The 24104-nt window shown below is 37.0% G+C and overlaps 1 protein-coding gene across 16 annotated transcripts in view; it reads right to left on the reverse strand.

Moving 5' to 3' along the window:
* The window catches only part of SYNE1 (spectrin repeat containing nuclear envelope protein 1), a 298651-nt gene that overhangs the window by 244398 nt on the left and 30149 nt on the right, over window positions 1–24104 (reverse strand). For all 16 annotated transcript variants that reach the window (XM_050314877.1, XM_050314878.1, XM_050314876.1 and 13 more), the window contains exons 2-3: window positions 9267–9328; window positions 471–566 (exon numbers count right to left, since the gene is read on the reverse strand). In XM_050314877.1, the coding sequence (XP_050170834.1) occupies window positions 471–566; window positions 9267–9328 (158 nt within the window). The remainder of the gene's footprint in view (window positions 1–470; window positions 567–9266; window positions 9329–24104) is intronic.

The raw sequence follows: 24104 nt of genomic DNA on the forward strand, positions 1-24104 counted from the left end.
TTCTTTACATTACTAAAGTAGCTGTCAAGGCAAATGGATATAAGCCCCCATGAAATGTGAGTGGCTTGGTTTTTTGGCTTTGTTTTTGGTGTGGTTTTTTGTGGTTTTTCTCTTTCTGAGAGAAAGCTGTAAATTTAAGAAGACTATCCTTTTTTCAAGATGTATAGAAATAGCTTGCAGTTTAGACTTTGATTGTAGCAACATCTGAATGAACTGTGAACACTAATAAAAATATGCAATTTTTATTAATTACTATGACAAAATTAATAAAAAATTGCATACAATCAAGAATGCCTGTAATAATCTGTAATAATATTTTTGTAGCCGGATAGCCCACTCTGTGAAAAACTTGTTTTCCTATGTAGCAATAAGGTTTTTTACATTATTCCAATACAGAAACTTTTTAGAATATTATATCCTAGAGAAGTTATGCAACTATCTTGTATATTTAGAAGGAAGGAAGTTCTTACCAGCTTCTGCCCTGAAAGAACCTCCAAGAGGGCAATTAGCATTACTCCATCTTTGATGTCTTCAAACAGATCATTCACCAGCATGGGAGGATTGCGCTGGAAAGGGAGAAGACTTCAGATATTATAAAGGCTCAACAGTATTACATGCTAACTCTTTTCCTTTCAAACAGAACCACAAAGAGAGTGGTTGGTCCCCTTCTTTGTGTTTTATAATGTTTAACATCAATGTATCCTTTAATCATTGCTTTGCCACCACATTGTTTAACTACTTCACATTTCTGGCACAGGACTGTAACACTAGATGCCTTCTGCCACTGATGATACAATGGAAAAAAACCTTCTTCTCACTGAAACAAGCAAAGAAACACCACCAACTACCTCTGAGCCTATCAAATATAACACAAAACTTACAGATCTATTACAGTTACATTTCCATCTACCAGCATATTTTCCCTAGTGTTAAGTATGTCACAGAAATTTCACTCTCTCAGTCCAAGGAACACAAGGAGCTGTATGAAGGAAAAATCCCTAGAGCAGTGTGGCTGGTTGAGCAGTGCTGCTACTTTCTCACAGCTGACAGTTGTTACACTGAGCTGCTGTATTTCCTCTCCTCCAGGCCTTGCAGGCTTCTGGTGCTGTTAGCACTGTGTCAGCTCCTACTCAAGACAAATTGCTGAGCATATGTCTTTACATTTGCAAGCACAACAATGATGATACTGAAAAATATGTAAATAGATGATATTTTATAAATTTTAAATAACAAGGTCACATCATAAAGCTCTGTATTTTTAAATGCATCCCAGTTTGTGGAACTACTGCTCTCAGCTGGTCAGTACTTTAATGATCACAGAATGCCTTTTAGAAACAAAAAGTTTAAACTTGCTCCAGCTGACATAAAGCTCTATCCTCCATGAGGTTGTGAGCATTCATACACCTTTTAAGGATAATAATGATGAAAATAATAATACCTGCTAATTCACTAAAATGACAATGAGACTAAAGAATTCTTGAAACTACTTTAGGTTTAATAATTTGCTTTTGGGATACTTGTTGAAAAGAATGCTTGTACAAAAACTTATCAATGACTTTTGTTGTGTAGAAGCGAATTTGAAAAGATGACCCTAACAAATGAAACGTTGCCTTTAAAAAGTCAAAAATGCTGTAACAAATCAGGAGAAAGCAAAGGTTTCTAGCTCTCAAAATCGAAACGTCCCATCTTAATTGTGTATATAAAGTAACACAGCACTACAACTCATTACAAGGGTGTATTTAGTCACAGTTCTTTTTTATTTCCTATCAATGCAATAGATAGTGAATCATGTTCTTCCTTAATATAACACCAAAGAAATCAGTGGAGCAAACAGGTCGGTGGATGTTAATTTTTCCCAGTCTTGAATCACAGGCAGTTGACATAAATGCAATTAATTTTCCTCACTTTCTATGTTATCATTTCCTGTTTGAAGTTTGGAGCAGCTTTGGTTTTATCAGTATTGCCACATGACAAAACACTGAAGAATTATGTGCTAAAATAATTTAGCCATGAAGACAAGAGGATTATAGCAGCCACCATCCTAATTCAACAGGACATGAAAGCCTAAAAAAAAAAAAAATCTCACCACCTATCTAACTGCCCCAGTAGTGGGTGGCACTTGCTGAAAGGCTGCATAATTACAAGCACTGCCACTGTTTCAGCAGCGCACACCACGTCCTTACAATCAACAAAACAGGAACAGAAAGTAGATACAACACCTGTGCCACAAGATCTCTTGTAGGAAACCCCTCTAAGAGGGAAAATTAGTTAATTATACAGACTGCCAAAAACATTCTCTTTATACTATAATGCTTTTTACTACCCTGAATATGTTAACACCTAATTACAAGGAGGTAAGATGCTCAATTGTGTTTCATAAATAACTTGCTTGGATTATTTAATACAAAAAATCATAGCATAGAGTTTATCTTATTATTATGATTCCAGTCACCCTCAGAAGTACTGAATGAGTTATATTTTCAGTGGCATATATAAAAGAATCGATTCCTTTTTTACTTAAGCATAGATACCAATCTTACTTCCCATGCTGACACAATTCAGAAAGATATACATACACTAGATGATACTGAGGAGTTCATACAAACTTATTTAGTGTATATGTACTATCTCACAGGCTTAAGTTAATTAGTTGTTTTTCTAGCAGATCCTCCACTGAGATCAACACATCTTCTGCTTGAATCCATAAATGTCAAATGAAATGAAAGGAGAAAGTGAAGCTGCAGACTGCTAATTTATTAGCCTCCAGAGAATAAAGGTTTTGAGGGTTTTTTTACACTGTATACAGTTAGAATCTATTGAATACTTTTTTATTCCAGAGACTCAACAGCATTTAACTACTCAGTTGTCTTAATGCACTGCCAAAATACTAACTGTAAATATGTAAAAGCAGGGAAAGAAAATTAACTTAAAATTTTATAATTTTATAATTAAAAAAAAATACAACAAATTGTAATTTTAAAATTTACTCCAGATTTTGGTTTTTTGCATGTAAATATATAGCCCTAGAAATACACTCAACTGATAAGATCCTAATACACTGAATTTTGAATGTTGGAAAGCCTGTGCAAAGAATTTAATCAAGTCATTCTTCAACCAGGAAAAAAGAACATTTAAAAAGTATATGAAGTTACCTTTCAAAATCCTGTAATACTAAAGAAAAGTTGTCAATTATAAAATTCTTGAACAAAATTCTTCAGCATAACTCAGTATATTTCAGTGAACAATCAGACATTAAAGTTCACAACTTGTCAGGTCCACACTATGATTTCAGATGGTTCAGTATTTGATTTTGGCTTTTTGCAAGTTTCTTCAAGAAAGCAAAATAGCAAAATAAGAGTAATGATCTGCAACATCCTGCATTGCACAAATTTTGTTAAACACTCATTTATTGCAGCATCTGCAAAATCCCAGTAGTGTGTAATGATACTTAGGAACAGGCATGTCACAGAGGGAGGCACTCAATACAAGTAAATTCATGTGATCTGTAGGAGGACTATGAATTAACTGGGAATGAATCTTAAAGGTATTGAATGTGATTTTCACCATATTAAATATTTATTTAAGTAACTGTATTTAAAACTAATCATAAATAAGGATTGAGGAGAAAATGCTTAAACTTCTTGCTTTTACAACTTGTCTAATTTGCTGTAGTCTTCAGAAAATACTCTTAATGACTTAAAGAACTGAACATTGGTACATATAAAAAATATTTAACTGACAAGCCTCAAAAAAGAGATTTGTAATAGACCTGAAATCGCTAGAAATTCCACCTCTGACACAGTAATAAAAGTTTTTTAAAATCCAAACATCACATATTGAACCAACGTATGTTTGCTAAGCTTCTCTCTTTTATTCCAACACTTTTTCTTGAATTTATTTTCTCATTTGCATCTTTGCTAGAGGAATCTTTTCCTTGCATCCTGTACCTAACTCCTCTAGTGAATAAACCCTACTATACGAATAGCGGTATCAACATCATAAAGAAGGCCAATGCAAACATTGAAAATTATTTTTGCTACATTAATTTTCAAATAATGATTCAAAAACTGCTGAAGAAATGTTTGAAAACCTATCCACGTGCTCAAACAGGAACAAATCTATGTAACTACTGAATTTGTCTCTGTAGGGAAATATGTGAAAACACCATGGAGAACATGAAATTTACATTACTCTGTAATAGCTGGCCCACTTCTCCACAACAATTTAATTCCTAAATCCATAAGCATATAGGTTTTCATATAGGTTTTCATACTCCTTGCTGTTAGTGACTATTTTTATTTCTAAAGTCTGAGGGACTTGGTCCTAAGTTTTACAAGATTAATTTCATCACACAAATAAATTTATTTAACTGTTATAACACTGTTCAACATTAGAGGTTACATGCAAAACTAGTCAAAAACACACAGTAACTGCTGAAGCGGAAAAACTACCAGTCAAATTTTACTCATCATGCAGTCAAGATGGACATTAGCTTATTTTGTTTTCTGTGTCAGTGGCTCAGATACTAGGAGCCTCTGTTTTCACGTTTGAAAAGGACAAAAAGGATCAGCATCACTTAGTTAATTTATGAAAACTGATGAGGTTCTTGCAAGACCAAGTTACATTGTAAGAACCAACTAACACAATGGACAGCACTGTGTGTGAGAGCCGTAAGTCTTGATATATCCACTTCTTTTTCCTTCCTTTCTTTTCCATAAAAGATATAATTTTGTAATTTTAAATGCCTTAATGTAAGTTAACTCTCGGGTTTAATTCAGTATTATATAAATATTGCCTAAGTATAATTAAAAATGTTCACCCATTCTTATTTTTATTTTATATCCATCCTCTGCTTTTGTTTATGTGTGCATCCTCTCAATGAACACATACAAAAATTAATAGTAATTTCTTTCAATAAATATTGCTGTTCACTCTATTTAGTGACTTTAGAACAATACTTTGGAGACTACAAATACTGAAGTTGTCCATACACCTGGGAACAAAAATGTTATTTGATTGGGTTAAACCAATTTACAGTCTATGTTCCAAAGCTTTGAAACTACTGTTCCCCTAAATTTGCACCAAAGATGAAAAAGGCAATAAAAGGCACATGCCTCTGCTGTTTCAGAAAGTGACATGTTTTTCATCTTCTTTACTCATCTAATTGGTATAAAAAATTGGTATAGGTAATGGAATAAAAGACATTTAAGTAAATGCTGGTTTGAATGCATGCAATGTCTCCTTTTGAAATATTTGGTGTGAATTTGTTTTGTATTTAAAACTCCGACTTTGAAAAGATGCTTTAAAATATAATCAGAAGCATACTCAAATTATATCTGTGACTTTGAAGGCTGAGACTGAGAGGAGGGAGGACAGTTCTACAACAGCAGAGAAATATGAATAAATCATATGCAATTAGAAAGCTTCTTGTCCTGTTACACATGCATATGTCATTTATCATTAGTAGAACTGCATAGATGCACAAAAATTAAAGAGGATGGCCAGAAGATAGAACACATTCATTTCATAGACTGTGCCCCAATTTCTGCAAGGTGGCTGGCAAAGAAGAGAGATGATTTCCAATTGGTGACTCTCACCAGGTTAGTACTCAGAATCACAGAACAGATACAGTTAGGGTTAGAGTGACAGATAGCAGAGGGACAGATGCAGCCTAGTGCTTCACCCAAAATGAAGCTCCATTACGCTACCTGCCAGTTATCATACTTGCAGCTCTTGCCTATGTGTTCATCCCCTATGGATGAGGGTACAGCTTGCACTAAGGCTGTTTTACCTCCATATTTCTTTAACTTGTCCTGTTACTAGCTTATGCCAAGTCCTTTACCTGTCTTTTGATTGTGTAAAAAATATACCTTTGAAACAGGAAGCATAATTTTAAAAAGGTAGCATTCTATTGTAAAAGAGAATAAAAAATTCATACCTTCCTCCTCTTTCATAAAGTTCAATTCACAGAATCATAAAACCACATAGGCTGGAAAACAGCTTTAACATTAAGTCCAACCATTAACTTAACACTGCCACGTCCACCACTGAACCAACCCCCACAAGGGCCACATCTACATGCCTTTTAAATAACTCCAGGGATGGAGGCAGCCAGTTCCAGTGCTTGACAACTCTTTCGGTGAAGAAATTTCACTGGTAGTCTCACTGTATTTTTGCTCATTCTTATTTATTTGTATCCATATTCTCAAACCCATTCTTAACTTTATAGTTAAAAAGCTAAAAACAAATTAGTTTTAATCTACTTGATAGACTTACTTATTGAATTAGTTTCTGTTTCAACTAGAGTACAACTTTTTAGAACAAAAACATGCATTAAGATTTTAAAGATAAGCAGGAAAGAATCTTTTACTCATGGCAAATCCTGACAAAGAATCACAACCTGCTTTATATTCCCAAGCTATTAATTGTTGTTGGTTCTACCTAACACAATCACATCAGTTCCGCATTTCCATTTCTTTCAAATCATTTACTCTTCACAATGTCAAAACCTTTTAAATCTCCCTTTTAAATCCTCCTTTGCTCTACTCAACCAACACAGTGTTAGGATGACAACTCTACCTTAGTAGAGTTTCTTTTCCTTTTCTGTCTCTAAATCTATCTTTCAAATTGCTACAGTAAACCCCATCAATCTTTGGTTAGAAAATATTGATGTCTCCTGGTTTTGAGGTTTCATGCAGTACTTTTTTTCAAAAATATTCAAATTCATTAATGATGGAACATTTCTCCAGATAGCATGATGTTGAGTTACAACAATTCAACTATGGTTTTTAGTTTTTTCTTATTTCCTCCTATTATTTTCCATTAATATTTTTACTAGATTATCAAAAATGGCAATGAAAGAAACCCGAAGTTTTCCAAGAGTAGCGAAGAAATAGAGAGCCAATTTGAAATTAAATTACTATTAATTTTAAATGTATATACAGAGTCACATTCAGCACACTTACTCTGGATCAGTGGTGAAAAACAAAGACAAAATTCAAATCACCTTTCCCCAGGGTCAACTGTACTCCTTCACTCCCAGCTCCTCTACCCAACAACGGTGCAGGATGTTTCTCTGCTGTAAGTATGAGGCCAGCACTTCACAGTGTTCCTCGCTAGATACCACACACAGAGATGCTCCATATTTTATTGGGTCAAAGATGAGAGCAGGATGCAGTCAATACTGCCTAAAAGTGGGTCTCCTTCCAGGATTCTTCCTTATCACATTTCAAATGCTTCCAGACAATGGAGGTGTTACAGATTTCCAGTTTCTTTTGAAACAGTCAAAACCAAAAGAACATTTTACCAAAACTGAATAGCCTAAATATTGAATTTTTGGGTTACAAGTCAGAACATGAGTGCAAGGGGAGTCCTGGGCACTTCACAGACCCACCAGTACTTTCTCAGCTGTGACTGACTCAGAAAACATATTTCCACACTTTCAAAAAACATGACTTACAAAGATTTAAAAGCTTAAGCTTTAAAAACTTAAAGATTTTAATCCATGGGTCACTCATCTTCTGTTGAGTCTAATATACACAGTGCTTCTCCTATGACAGCATAACATCAGAAATGGGAAGCAAAGCCAGCTAATCTATACATCTGATTTAGCCAGTGAGGCAAACTTGCTGACGGCCATTGGTAAAAGTATCAAAGAAACAACTTTCCTGTTGAAGTTGTTGTGAATTAACACAGACCAGTTAGGTTTAGTTTTAGGTAACTAAAAGGTATCTCAGGTAGCTAGAAGTCAGGGCTGTGGCTGGGTAACTGCCTGATTTGAATGTATTTGATTACCCTTTACAGTATCAGACTTATTAAACAAATATACACCAGGATCACACAAGTCAAAAGGTTTACCTGAGCCCTCATGGCCCAAAGGGACTAACAGAGAAGCAGTATTCACAAATTTCAATCCAGAGCTACCAACACAACTTTTCCCTTCCCAAGGATTATTGTGTAGACTAGCAAATTATCAGGACATGTACACACACACACATATACCTAAGAATATGATACTGATAACCTACTTAATATATGTACTTGTCCATAATCATCAGATTACTATTGACACAACACAATTTAAAAACAGATGAACATGAAATATGAGTTATTTTTCTCCTCTGACATGCATTCACAGCCCACCTAACATTTAGCGATCACCGAACGTCTGTCCAACTCAGCTGAAATAAACAGAACATACATAAAGGGCTTAAGTTCTCTGCTGCATGGGGAGCTTTTCCAAATTATTTCAAAGAAAATGGGGGGACATATCTCATTTCCAGTGAGGTTCCACTGTTAAGATGTCCTGAAGATAACCTTGTTCTTGCAGTTGAATTTTACAATGCCAGTGCACTTCATTTTACAGTAAATTCTTCAACTACATTCTTCAGCAATGTAAATAAATGCTGTTGCTCTACCATACTGTCTCATTAGATCAAATCACATGCTATAGCATTATATGGGCTTCCTGCTTTGTTTTGTTCTTTTTGAGGCCACTATTAGTCAATTTCTTATGCAGAAGCTAACCAGTGCTGTTGTGGTTATTCCTTACTCAGGTTCATTAATCTTCATGTTCCAAAATATGCATTTAAAAAGCACCTCTGGAGTTTAAAATTTTAATTTACTGGACAAATTGATAACTGTGCCTAGATCTGGGCTGTGTGAAAATTCCAGGAAGTGCCAAATTAAATCTCACTGCTCATGTTGTCATATAAAGTTGGTATGAGTTGTAGCGTAATACTTTTAAAATTGTGTGTAAACCATTGTGTTTATTCTTTTAAAACAAAGAAAAGGGAATTTTAGGTTGTGTTAATAAGTAGCAACAATAGGTTCATGATACATCAGGTAATTAATTTAGTACTGAATTCATGAAGTACTATTTATGTCTTTAACCAGTTCAAGATGCTTCTATCAAACTACACAAGAAATTACTTGAGTTTTATTCAAATATATTGTATGTAATAAGGCTAATATTTCTATTCAAGAGAAAGTAGTTTCAAATATTTTCTCCAGCTGAAATAGCAATTACTGTGCTACCCTTCAGTTTTGGCCAAAAGAGCTGGGTGGTTACCTCTGGAAATCACTTGCATTTCTGCAGCTGACAACTATCATGGTGAGATCCATCCTCAATCTTGTACAGATGATGGGGGTTCCTTTTTAAGTTTATGAAATACTGCTCAGACAAATCTGAAATATTCTGTACTCTAAGGCCAGTATAAATAAAAAAGTTTGATTTTAAAAAAATAAATTTCAAAGCCATGCATTACCTTAGCCAGATGAGTATTGATCCATTTCGTAAAAGTTCTTTTCTGGACTGACTCTTGCTCATCTGAAAATAAAAGGAAATCAGTTTGATTAGACATCACTGGATACTTTCAGATTTACAGAAGAGTAATATTCCCAATATATTTCCTTGAGACAGCCATATTTGCCTGTAACAAATACTTCATATTATTACAATAATGCTCTGATACTTGATTATTTGAAGAGTTTCATGTCAAAGTTCAAGTCTTAAAAAGCCAATGACCAATTAGACATGGTTTCAAATCTGAATGCCCAAACAAATTTTACTTCTAAATCCATTCTATACTTACTCGAGGTGCGAACACCTAGAACTTCCCTGTACTTTTTAACTAGAATCCATCTCTGACAGTCAAGTTGCTTTTATGTTCAAAGTCAGCTAGGGACTTGGAAAAAAAATACTCTTAGCATGTATATCTGAAAATGTTTAGAATGTTGAATTAAAGATTTGAAATTGCATTATCAAACTTATTTGTCCTCTGGGAGATCCTGCCAGGAAGGAGCCATTAGCTAATTCAGGCAGTTTCTATAGGTTAGTTACTCCTTTCTTGAAGCAATTGTCTGATTTATAGTGAATTTCACTGATTGTCAGTTAGTCCCTGAGGGACTGCTGCCAGATGCATAAACAAAAATAGTTCCTGAATGAGCTCCTCCAACTTCAGCAGCAAGGGTCATGGCTGTGGAGGGAAGAGAATCACAGCACTATAACCTGTCCACAAAGTCCTGTCCCTTCTCTGTGGGTAATCAGTTTTGACACATGGAGTAATTTCACAACAGAGGCATTCAAGTATTTATGATGGAGATTTTTCTTTCAAAAATAGAAGGGAGTATCTATTTCATGGAAAAACAAACCATGTTATTACTATAACCAGTTCTGAATGAGCACCTTCTTTCCCAACAAAATCCAAATAAATACAGTTGCTTTTAAATATTCACTTTTATAACAGCACATGCTCATTCCAAAACCTACAGATGAAATATCTAATTTTAGTTACTGCATTTGCTAGTGACTCGTGCACTGCATAGCATTTTCCTGATTTACACTCATGCAATTCTGCTTCACAATGAGGTTACATAAGGATACAAATCACCAAATAAAATTCTTAGGCCAAAATGTTATCTTCAGTGGAACAATGATGGCTCCCTGACCATATATGAGCCCCCCGAAAGTGTCTCTGCATTACAGCTCAAGGATATCTTCTTTACATATAAATGCTATCTCACATACAAGAAACACCAGAGGGAAAAAAGATACATACACTCTCCAGCATCTACTGTCAGACTAGCACACTTCATGCCTAAGAAAATAAGTTTGCATTCTTTATTTTCTTTTGATATTATTGGGCAGGCTGTCTTATATAATTTTTAAACATTCATTACATTCTTAGGATCTACTTGTTGCACTCACAGGCAATTTATGAAAAATATCACGCAAGATACTGCATCGTGCTTCATTAAACACTGACTGTTTTTGGTAGGGGAGGTGTCTTGACTCTGTATATGACAATTGTTTCTCCGTTGTGGCAAACAGACTTCTCACTGTACGGTTTCTAACCACGAAGATGCTTTCCTTATGATACAAAGTAAATGCCATCTGTGCTCTGCATTTACATATATAGGTAGCCAAGTTAATTTCCATGGAAGTACTTGCACACTTCTATTGGATTGTGTGTGAGGAGGTGTAGGGATACAGATCAAGCACACGCAGAATCAGTCCAGCTTTGCCTTCATTCACACATCTGTAACTTAAAATTCCCCAGCAACCCTGATACAACGGTGGCATGACAAAACAAACATACTGGGCCTTTAGAAGTCAAACTTCTCATCAAAGAAATGAGTGAAAATGGTTCCCTAATTTGTAATTCCAGTGCATCTTGGTGATTTACAAACAATCTTCTGACAACAACTGGAAATCAGAGAACCAGCTTCCAGCTTCTGAAGAGACAGTTAACCAGCAGAAGACATACCTAGTTTCAGTCATATCAACAAACAGCAGAAATAGGCTTTCAAAATAATCTGTTTCAAGGGAATTTATGTGAACAATATATTCTTTACGAGCCCAACTGCAACTACTAACCATAAAGTTTCCTTGTTTTTAGCCCTTATTTTGTGTAGGCTTTAAAGGAACAGATTTTACCACTGTAAAATCTATGTCTGAACATAATACAACTAGTGCATTGCTTTTAAAAATTCCATTGTAAATACGCTTTTTACAAATTTACCTGAAAACAAGTACGTTCATTGACCTGATATAAATTCTCTGCAGAGATACTCTTTATCTATACCCACAAGACGTGTGTGTCACACAATTTCTGATGCTCTCCCCACTTACAAGGACTGTCAGCTCCGTATTCGCAACACTTACCCTGCTGATACTGAAAGAACTCAGGAAGCACATTAAACGATGTAACATTTCTGCCACCAGCACCTTTATAGCGAGCCATAAGCACTGCTGCTGCTGCTCTGTTGCTGCTGTTGCTGCTGCTGCTGCTGTGGCTGCTAACCCTGTCTCATGTGCAGCGATTCTTTAGAATATAGCCAGAAGTAATTTTTCAAGAATGATCCAATTTCTTTCCTTCACTGGAAATGCAGGCCTCTTACACAAATCCCTCCACTGTCTCTTATCAGAGAATTCACATGAAGCCAAACCTTAAAAACATCTTTGTATATTCTTTCAGAAATGCAACAGCCAGACGAAGCTAGCTGTACTGGAAGTAGCAATTCTGCTGGTCTCACTGCCATCATCCTTCTCCACCGTTTTCCTGTGGAAAGATTATATTATCTGAGCACCAGCCAATCGGCTAGCAGAAATCTCTGATGTCAAGAGCTTGAATAATTCATCCAGGGACTGGGACAACGCAACTACACTGCTGATATCCTAAAGCAGAAAGATGTGTGCCTGTAAAAACTGATGCAGCCTTCTCACCAGTGCTTTCGTAACAATACAGTGCTCAGTAAGCATAAAAATATCTGAATGGCATAACCCTTCTCTAAGTTGTCATACATATAAAGGAAATATCATTCTGCATCTGAAAGAAATGTTGCAAGAAGGTTTTATGTATTTAATTAAATGTCTTTCTTTAATTGGCTGGAAATACCTTCAGATTATTACAAATGTTTTCTCTACTAAAGCATCAGCTACAGACTGCCCTTTTAACTGACTAGGAAAAAAACCCACAAATGGATATATTTACTATAAAACATTTAGAACAACTTATTTTGAGCAATGAACAAAATTAGCCACGTATCTTCAGACGGTTATGAATATGCTGATGGAATATTCAGCATGCACACATTTTGAAATGCCTAGTATCATATTGACAGGTGTGTATTGTGCAGCAGCAGATGGCACATCAAGCACCTCTCGCCTTAGGTGCTTGGGGATAGGATGGTGGGAAGGCAGCTGCAGTGCAGAGTGGCAAACACAGGGTTCTGCTGCAAGGTAACACAAGGAGGAGGCTCATACACAGAGTGAGAATCACGACAGAGCTCGGCTCACACAAGTCTAATAAAAGCATCTTGACTGATTTTCAGTGACCAAAATATTGTGGAGATTTTTTTTGTTTCTTGCTTTAGTGAAATTCAGTTGAAGTTCCTCACAGTTCCTCATTTTCAGGATCTTTTTTTTGTTTTCTTTGGCTTTGAGAGTTCTGCCTTAAAAACACCAGAGCTTTTTGTTTCTTTTTGTCTTCCAGGTTTTTGATGCCTTTAGGAATACACTAAACCAACCTGGAAATGCAGAAAACTGTGCAAAAACAGCTGCAATGTTTCAAGATGTCACTTGATAACACACTGCACAAAGCAGCAAACAGCACTTGTCGGAAAATTTATACATTCTCTAAAGCTTTCAGTAAGTTAGGTTATATAGCAATTTCTATCTTCATTAAAGACATTTTTAACTTAAAACAGCTGTAGAAAAGCTTGCAGAGTCAAAGCAATAACATGGAGACTCTGTTTATGAAAAGGAGCAATTTCTTTAAGCTACATAGTTTAATCAACACTTCCGTAACATGTGGATTACCCCAATTAGGAGTACTGCACAGAGGCAATGCAGGTTCATTGCTTTTCCTTTAAATCTCCAGTTTAATAGTAACACTATATACTTCAGGATTAACAAAAGGATGCTATGGGCAAAGTGAGTAAAATAAGAGGGAAAAATTGGTTTCAGCAGCTATTGCAACTCAGTTGACAACAAGACTTAGCACTACTGATACAAAGAATGGGAATTAATTTATTTTTAAATGCCTCGTGCATGTAGGACTTACCCATTTTTTATATCTGGAGGAGAAAAAAGGATTTGTCAGTGTGGCTTTCAGATATATGGCTTCTACCAAATGTGCTTTATCAGAGACAGTGAGATGGTCACAGTAACAGATCATTTATCTAAATTTCCAAGCTTTGAGATCTAGGTCTACACACCAGTCACCGCCTGCTCCCAATCAGTTTCTGCAGAAACAAGGACTAGAAGGCAAGAAGTAATCCTTGGCTAAACTCCTACTAGAGAAAATGAAAGGGATCAGCATTCTGGGGTTCTCACCAGCATTCACCACTGCTCAATCTAGAGGTAACCTTATAGTACAGTCATTTGGGAGCCAAAGGTTTTATGTCATTTGGAAGAGTGAAAACAGAGAAAACCCACACACATACATTCATTGCAAGCACATACTGGTGGAATAGTTACAGGAAACTGAAGTGTGGAGAAGCAGGCTCACAGCTGCAGAAGCATTGCCTGCAGTGTCAGGTGCCGCTGGACAGCAACTGGCACACTGCTGAGGACTTTCTGCTCTTACCATCTAACTGAAATGTATTTACAAAATATGCATTTTGAGTCTACATTTCTTATGGATTTCCTTTACTTCTAAGAGAGAGAAGGTATCTGTCCACCCACTAGTTAAAAAGATATAAAGAATGATGCAATTTATCACCCAAAGAAAGCTGCATTTTAAAAATATCTGGTTAGAACGAAGAACAAACTGAACAAATTGATGTGTCTTCTTTTGTTCTCCATCAATTTATTGCAAACACACCCAGCAATCAGTCTCTCTGGGAAGCAGTTGCTGTGGACAAGTGCAAGCAGTTTAAATTTTTGAAATCTGGAAAATCACAAATCTAGCCAGCCCCAGAGAGTGAGTGCTTTAACTCAGGCTGTTGGATCCACCTCACAGCAGCAGTTGGATTGTCACAGGCTACATTTATCCTATGGGAGTTGGGAGACTTCCAGTCCTTAAATCCAAGGTAATGCCCTGTTGTGCCCATATTCTCATGTGCACATGTCAAATGTTCCTGCTTCATTCAGACATACATTATCCCCCACTTTCCTGTGCTCTGGTTTTCACAGAAAGGAACAGAGCACGAACAGAGTACATTGATCTTGATCCTTAGAAGCCAGGACATTGTCAGGACACAACTGTGCTGCCCATAACTGCTCTTCACTTTGATCAGAAGGTTTCCCTTAATGTTTAAAGAAATTAATGAGAACAATATGATTCCTATAGTGGGTTGGAAGATATGCCTAAAATGTAATTTTTTTGACTTTGTGCCTCTTTTCTGTGCCCAGTCCTTGCAGCATGCTTGTTCCTATTTTTTTTTTTTTTTTTTTGAGTGACTAAAAAAATCAAACTAAAATTAAATTGTTATGCACCGTATTTTGCCTGGTCAGGCTGCATTTTTTTCTTCTCTACATGTACAAGTAGAATGTGTTCAGAACTAATCAATGAATATATATGCATTTTATGTTTACTGTGTATCTGGCTGTGCTGCTGCACTATTGTTCTCATCATCTCCACTAACTGCTGTCTTGATCTCCATGTGATGTAAATATATTACTCATTTATTACTCACTTTCATAGTATCTGCACTCAACTGAATACAGTCAGAAATGAAAACAACACCCATCAGAAAACCATTACAGGCTCATTTAATTCATTTTTAAAAGCAGCACCGTGAAGAAGATATTAACTACAATCAGAATACTCAACGTTTGGCTTAATCATGTGCCATGGCTTCAGCACCATCTCAAAGATTCAGAATTTGCTGCTCTATAGGTGTCTGTTAATTCACCAGTTTGGCATGGGTGACAGGGAACTTAAGTGTTCACACACATATCTTTTCCTGCACCGACACATCAGGTGAAAACTACCTGATGTAACAGATCAGACTCAACTTCGCATTTTTCCCTATAATTATTTATTTTCCTTAATTTTATACTTAAAGAGATGGTCTGAATGTTGACAAATCAGATAGAAATCTAGAAAATCCAGTGAATTTCATTAGTAATTATTCTACATTGCACTAATATTTCAATCCATCCATGCTAATAAATAGGCACACCAGTTGAAGAATGTTTTTTGTTCATAAAGATTTAAACAGTTAAAGACAGTGATGAAAAAATCATTCCCTTTTCTATAAACCCTATCTACTACAGTAGCATCTGCAATGACCATAATAAAAAAATACCCTAAACAATTTTTGGGGTTTTTTACAGTTTGCTGCAGTTCTGCAGCTGACATCATGTCACCATTTACACATTTTGCAGCCATTCTTTCTGCCGACATGAAAACCTTGCATATAATAACCTTTGTGTGTTGCTGGTCCATTCCCTTACAGCTATCATAAAGTCAGATTGAAAAAAATCATGCCTTATTGAAAAGAAATCTAATTTTTAACAGAAGTCTTAAAGATAAGCGGTACCTACACCAAATCATTTTAAGAAGATCTTTAAAAATATTGAAATCTATCTAGATCAGTACCAGTATCTATACAAGTATTTTTGTTAGTTAGGGCTTTAAGCAGTCATTCCACTGGCAAAAAGGGGACTTAGCAAGCAGTTATAAAAAAATACCTATGAGATCAGACTGAAGGTAGCAGGTCTTTGAAAATGGAAAGCATATGTTCTGATTCCATCTTTTACCCACTGTATGGCACTTACATGAACTGCTAAAACAATGGATAGTCTTGCTCTCCTGAAGCCAACCTTGTCAGGTAGGCAAATTACCGTAACAGTTGTCACCGCTTTGCAGTAGATTTGTTAATATTATATGACATTAATAGGACTGCTCACAATATTATTCACTACAACCTGGAGAGATCTTGTGCAAAAATTTCAGAATTTGAATTTGAATGTTTAATGTTTCTCTTTCAGAAGACACAGATATGTAAATGCACTGCACCAAATGCACCACATGGAGGAAATTCCTACCACCAATGGTAAGATTACTATTCTTCTACATCTACAATGACTTTAATAGCCTAAAAGCAGTGGAAAAAATGACTTGGATGTGAAAAAGCTCAGAATCTAGTGAAATAAATCAAAATTAATGGAGACATACTGGGCACGTGCTATTCAACGGATTAAATCAGTATATAATGGTGCAACACCTGTAATTTATAAATAAATCTGTGCAGAAAACCAAAATATACATTACAATTCTTGTCTTACATCAATCACATCTCAGTTCTGTTTATGACTAAATTCAGTGACATGACAATAGTTAACTGAAGGTTTACAAAATTGTAAAATCTATGTATTCCGTGCAATCTATGGGCAGTTTTACTCTAGAAATAACTTTTATTATAGTTACATATACTGTAGACATGAAGCTCTGTGAAAGTCTACCTAATGGAAAGAATGTAATAGTAATTTCATCACCAGCTGAGCACTGGAGGTGACTGTCCCACTCTACTCTACACTGCTGCAGCCCCACCTCGAGTCCTGTGTACAGTTCTGGGTGCCACAGAACAAGAAAGATATAAAGCTGTTAGAAAGCATCCAAAGGAGGGCTATGAAAATGGTGAAGGCACTACAGGAGAAGCACGCAAGGAATGGCTGAGGTCACTTGGTCTGTTCAGCCTAGAGGAGACTGAGAGGAGCCCTTATTGCAGCCTACAACCTCCTCATGAGGGAAAGAGGAGGGGAAGGTACTGATCTCTTCTCTGTGGTGACCAGTGATAGGACCCAAGGGAACAGCATGAAGCTGTGTCAGGAGAGGTTTAGGTTAGATATTAGGAAAAGGTTCTTCACCCAGAGAGGGGTTGGGCACTGGAACAGGCTCCCTGGGGAAGCGGTCACGGCACCAAGCCTGACAGAGTTTAAGAAGAGTTTGGACAATGCTCTCAGGCATATGGGCTATGTTGTGCAGGGCCAAGAGTTGGACTTGATGATCCTTGTGGGTCTCTTCCAACTCCGGATATCCCGTGATTCTGTGATTCTATTTTCGAATACTTAGAGCCTTGATAATTTTAAATATATTTAGAATTAAATGATGACTTGTTTCCTCACATACTCAGTTATTCTCAACTCAATAGGTTCAGTATTAGAAGTAAATGGAAGGGTTAAGCACTTATAGGGTGGCTACAAAGAGAACAGAGACTCTACCTTCACAGGAAATCACAAGGAGAAGACAAGGGGTAATGGGTAAAAGTTGCCCTGAAAGAGGTTTCATCTTGATATAAGGAACAGATTTTTTTACAGCAAAGAACAATCATTCACTGGAACTTCCTCTGGGATATGGCAGAGTCCCCATCACTGGAGATATTCAAAATGCCATTTGACAAGACACAAGATAATCTCATCTAGGCTCCCTTTTCCCCAAAAGGTTAGACAAGTTCAAGCCTCGCCTGTTCTTTGGCTCTGTGATTTCATGGAAAACTGTTCTGTATTACTGGTAAGAAATGTGCTCTGCTACTTATAAAAGTCTAAGGATTTTTCACTATATTTATAAAATCATACATATGATCAAATACCTTCAAACTCAGGTTCAAATCAGGAACCTTACAAATTAATTACTCTTCCATGTGTGAAATGTAATGAAATAAAAATACACATGAGTTCATATAAAAACTCAGTTCTGGGAAAACCCTAACTCTTATGTTTCATTGTTTAATAACAAAATAAAAATAACGATTAAAAAAATCTATCATATCCTTCTAAAACAAAAAAAAAAAGTACTTAAAACATTAAAGAAACAGGATGATGACTGGTATCTATGGAGGTGCTGAAGAGATGCCAGAAGCGAAGAACTGCATGCAACCTCTATGTGCATACGTTTTTCCAAGAGAAGTCTTGTACAAATATAACATGGCCCTAGATCATGTGGTTATTCCTCTCAAAGTCACAACCATCTGCTGTTTCTGAATGCCAGCCTTCACAAAGCCTTGAATATACTTTGGCACCTTACGATGGTTTCATACCTTCATCTGTTTTCCTTTGTTTTCCTAAGTGTCTCCAAACAAGTGTCTCACTTAAAAAAAATAAACACTGTCACATACACCATCTCTGCTGTGTAATATGTAACAAATTCTGACATATTTACACTGAGCAGTACCTGAGAGCTATTCCATTATCACTAAAACTCACAAAGCAAGTTACTGTGCAGAACTCAAAAAGAGGGCTCCTTTGATGAAAGAGCTTCCTTAAATGATGGTATAAGTAGGAAAAAAAAAAGTTTGGGGTTCCTCAAAGACTAGTCTAAGTCTTTAATATTTCAGCCATAATTTGGACAGGAAAATCTCAACAGTGCTTATAAAGTTTGCCAGTGACTCATATTTGGGAAACGTAATTACAGTAGAATCAGAATATCTTGAAAATTAAACAAATGGAGCTGACTGAAGACTTAAAAAAGATTTCTATTACTAAGTAGCTTAAAATGCAAGTCTATATAGTCAGAGAGTAACATGAACTTCTGCTGTGAGCTCAAAACTCACTATATAGAAATCAAGAAGTAGAAGAAGAAATGCTTTTGTAGTTCTGCTACAGGAAAGATGTAAGCTACTAGTGTGACAACAAGCAAAGGTAATCTCATGGTGCTATCAGGTAAGATGTGCCCAGCTGAACCAGAGAATAAAAATTATTGTACCAGGCACAGTAAGAACCCACGTGGAGAATTATACAGAGTTCTGGCAACCCATGTTCAAAAAATGTGAGCATCAGGAATAGATACTGAGTTCAACAGGCTGAAGAGTTCTCTAAGAGAAAACTAAAATGGTGTAGATTGCTTACCCTCAGAAAGATTGTAATTGCTCTTTGCAAATATATTAGGGAAAGAAATGAGCACCAGAAGAGGAAAAAACTCCTTAAATTAAAAAACATGTAAAAGCAACAGAGCAGAAGGCTGTGATGGTATATGAATATATTTAGGCTGAACTTCGAGGAAGATATTCACCCTTAGGAAGACCAATGCTCTGATCACCCAGGACTTCAACAGCATTTTACTGGTGTGGTACCATATAAAGGCAGATAATAAACTACTTACAAGACTTTTTCAGTCCTGTTTTCCAACCTGTCCTGTACATCTACCACAAAAAACATGAACTTCCAAATGAGGTAAAATTGTCTATGTAAAATTAACAGTGCAAACAGAGGAGACATTCGAAAAGCAGCATAATTATGGAAATGAAAAGTTAACATTGATACTACTGAGTAGTAACAGTAAAAACTTGATTCATTGACAACTCCATTATGGTAACTAAGTACTATCAAGGCCTGGAAGACTGTATAATTGCTCAAGTAGAGGAAGATATAAGAATCTAATAAAGAAACTGACAAAGTGCTGCAGATACTGAAGAACTAAAAATAAGCATATGATTTACAGTAAACAATGCATTAACAAGCCAGTGGAAATAGAAATATTTTTGTCTATCTATCTACAAGCTATTTGTGATGCAAAGACTCTTAAATTGTAGATTGGCTGCTTCTTCACTTTTTTCTCAATACACAAATGAATAAACAGGACCTTCAGAGTTACACAGTTGGCAAGAAGCAGAGTTCTGGTTATCCTTGAAAAAGTCTATCTTAATTTGTCCAAATTACAAGCCTTTTCAAATTCTAACATACACTTAAATTTTAGCACTTAGACTCTCCAACAACCCACCTTCATAACCTTCATGAAACACTAAGCAGACTGCACACAAACTGTTCCCACAAAGAGTGGCTGAACACACTGCCACTTGGGGAACATAGGGGAAAAAATTAATTTTTACTGCTCATAATTGCTTCAGCTCCAAGTAATCCTACAAAGAAACTGCATGCTCAACACTTAACCCCACTTTTCCTCCCATCCCCACGATGATGGCTAGATTTAGCTCTCTGTTTCAGTCACAGAAGGGACAAAAGCTGGGTTAAAAGGAGGAATATGAGGAGGAAAGAAGAAAGGTGTGAATTATCTAGAGAACATGTACCAAGAAGGTGGGAAAAACTGCTGACTGGCACCTGGAAAAGTGAAAGAAACAGAGAGAATCTTCTTGTGCCGTAGAACATCTGTCCTGGAACACATGATACTACTGTCATTGCGGAGACAACTCAGAAGTTACATGTGCCAGATATAATCATGTCTCTATGAATTTTATTTTTTCCCCTTCTATATATGTGATAAGATCAGTCTTTAATTACATAACGACACAGGTTTTAACTAAATGCTCCCTACCATTTTTTTGAATGAATGGAAAATCGTCAATTAATGAACTGTGGGTGTGTTTTTTATTATTTACAGTTTTACTCTCCCCATCAGCCCTAGTGAATAAGAAAACTGCAATTCTTGTACTATTTTTGTAACCTTTCTTCTCCATGATAAGAAAATATTAATATAATCAATTTCATTAAAAAAACCCCACCAACCAAACACTAAAAAAATATATTCTTGAAGGCCAACCATTTTAAAGAGAAAAATATAAAAAAAACATGGCTAATAATGTGAATGAAAACAATTCAATCAGCTGAATCCAAGTCTTAGGAATGATAAACTTCATCATATATCAAAATCAAGAGTGATGCTGCCATGAAGGGAAAGACAGTGGTGGTCTGCAAGCAAATAATCATCCTCATGCCTAATAGCCAGGGGCAAGTGAGGCTTAACTTCAAGCATTTATGATACATGGTGGCTGCTCTTTAGACAGAAGTGAGATGCTAATTTTGCTTTCTGACAATTATTTTTTAAAAAGCCTACTAGGCTACAATACTATAAATATATATCTGTTCCTTTTTTTTCTTCTTGGTAGCAATAAATTATTTTCTTTATCATTTACTTAAACATAACCATAGTCTCAGTCATAATTCATGCCCTAATCCTGCGAAGTAACGAGAATTTTGCCAGTGAAAGAAATAAGCATTTGTCACTGAGATTATACTTCGGATTGGCCATCATTTCTCATCTAAAATACAAAGGTACACTTTTTTTCATATTATTGTTTTATATCATATATATTTGACAAGAGAAAATATTTCCCTGTCACACAAAGAGTTTTGCTATTATTGGGACCTGCTGGACAAACTCCTGCCCTTTCCACCTCCTAGCACCAATTTCTTTTCTATAAATAGTATTTTTGCAAGAAGACTGAAAATTGGAAGATGTGCTGGGCTCATCAAGTCCACAACTGCTCACACCAAGAATTTGTTCCCCTGTGGGAATCCGATTCTAATTAAACTGCCTAGATCTTGATTTTGACAGGTGTACTCTTCTGTATAAGAAAACACAGAAAAAGATACTTCCTCATAGGAAATTTCACATGTGCTGGATATCTGTAGTGGGTTTCTGTGCGTAGGTTTTGGTAGTGGGGAGGGGGGGGCTACAGGGGTGGCTTCTGTTAGAAGCTGCCAGAAGCTTCTGCTGTCTGGTGGAGCCAATGCCAGCCAGCTCCAGGATGGGCTTCCTGCTGCTGGCCAAGGCCAAGGCAATCAGGAGTAACAGTAATGCCTCTGTGATAACACGTTTAAGAACAGAATGTTGTTGGGCAGAAAGAGTTCCAGCCAGGGAAGAGCAGAGTGAGAACATGGAAACAGCATGGTAGACACCAAGGTCAGTGCAGAAGAAGGGGGAGGAGGTGCTCCAGGCACTGGAGCTGAGGGTCCTGCAGCCCGTGGTGCAGACCATGGTGGAGCAGCTGTGGGCCTGCAGCCCATGGAGGGACATCAGGGTGCAGAGACCCCCTGCAGCCCATGGAGAATCCCATGCTGGAGCAGGTGGATGCATGAAGGAGGCTGTGACTCCATGGGAGGCCCAAGATGAAGCAGGGTCCTGCCAGGGACCTGCATCCCTTGGAGAAAGGAGCTCACACTGGAGCAGGTTTTTCTCAAGTAGGACTTGTGGCCCCTGTGGGGGACCCACACCGGTACAACTCATCGGTGAAGGACTGCACCCCATGGAGGAGTGACACGTGGAACAGCAGTTTGTTGATTGTGGGATGGACTCACACCAGAGAGGTCCATCAAGGTCTATCTCCCATGGGAGGGACCCCCCAGGAGCAGGGGAAGGACTCCTCTCCCTGAGCAGAGGCAGAAACAACAACTGACTGTAATCCTCGTTCCCTGTCCCCCTGTGCCGGTAGGGGGAGGAGGGAGAACATGGAAGGAAGGAGGGATGAAGGGAAGGTGTTTTTAAGACTGTTTTACTTCTCACTTTTTTGCTCTGATCATGTTAGTAATAAATGTAAGAAATATTCCCACTCTGAGTCTGTTTTGCCCATGAAGGTAATCAGTAAGTGACCTTTCCCAGCTGTTAACTCACTAATCCTTTTTTTTTTTTTTCTCTCCTCTGTGCAGTTGCAGAGGGGAGTGAGAGAGTGGCTTTAGTGGGTACCTGGTATTTGGGCAGGGTCAACCCACTACAATATGCAAAATTATACTGAAGTGGTATAAAAAGAAGAGATGACAAGAATATTCAGAGCAGGTTGTTCCGTAAATAAAACAGAAACAAAAACCCATCAACCATCACCACAAAAAGAAACATTCAACAAAATGCAAAATGACAATGACATCTCAAATCTCCCCAAGAACCATGCTGTGACTAAATACTGTTCACATTTAATGTATTCTTTGTTAAACCCAGCAGTTCTTATTTATATTTTTAATCAAAAAAATTCTACAAGGTTTCATCACAGCTTTTATATAAGTGAATGACTGCAGATTACCTCCAGGGACATCTGAAACACAGTGAAGGAAAACTTTACTCCACTCAAGGAACAGGATGTCTTGCATAGTGCAAGAAATCAATCTGGAGTTTTTATTAAAAATTCTAATCCTAAGGCACTAGCACATAGATAGCAACATGCAATGTGAGTATCTCAAGCAGAGGACCTTACACATACAGAATCCATGTCTTGCATCACTTGCCCTGTAAGGAAAAGCTGAGGAATGGTGTCTGGTTCAGCCTGGGGCAGGCATGGTTTCAGGGGGATCTAACTGCAGCCCTCTGGGGAGGCCAGTAAGAAGGGCAGCTGGTTTCTTCACTAGCATGGTGGGAGGATGAGAGACAATGGGCAGAAGCTGAAACAAGAGATATTGTTTCAGGAAAGAAATGCTTCCTCCCTCAGAGGACTGTAGGTAGTGGATCAGGGCACCCAGTCAGGCTCTGTGGTCCATGGAGATAAGGTCCTGAGCAACCTGCTCTGAGCTAGCTCCAGTTGACGATGCTGGAAGTTTAAACACAGACCTCCTTCCAGCCTGAATTTTCATATCAACCCATGAAACACATCCTCCTTACACAGAGACAATCAAAATCACACTTTGCAAATAACTGATAAGAGCAAAACCCAGTGAAGTTCCTTCAGTAGATCTGACAGCTGCACAATAACTGGAAAAACACATACAGGCACGCTCCTTTAAGGAGCTTATTCCCCCCATGGTGGCACACATGTGCACAACAGAAAGCACCTATGAGATTGTTCGCTTGTCCATACTAAAAAGTAGAGTAGTCACAACTACACTCACTGATAAAGTTTCTGTTGAAAGGGCTATTTTACTGAATCTTGTAAGTTTTAAATTTCTCAGGTCCATCTAATTTTCACCTAATGTAAGGCTCCAAAATAATCCTAAT

This window comes from Myiozetetes cayanensis, unplaced genomic scaffold, assembly GCF_022539395.1.
Source record: "Myiozetetes cayanensis isolate MyiCay16 unplaced genomic scaffold, myiCay2020 scf2-11, whole genome shotgun sequence".
In the NCBI taxonomy this organism is placed as follows: Eukaryota; Metazoa; Chordata; class Aves; order Passeriformes; family Tyrannidae; genus Myiozetetes; species Myiozetetes cayanensis.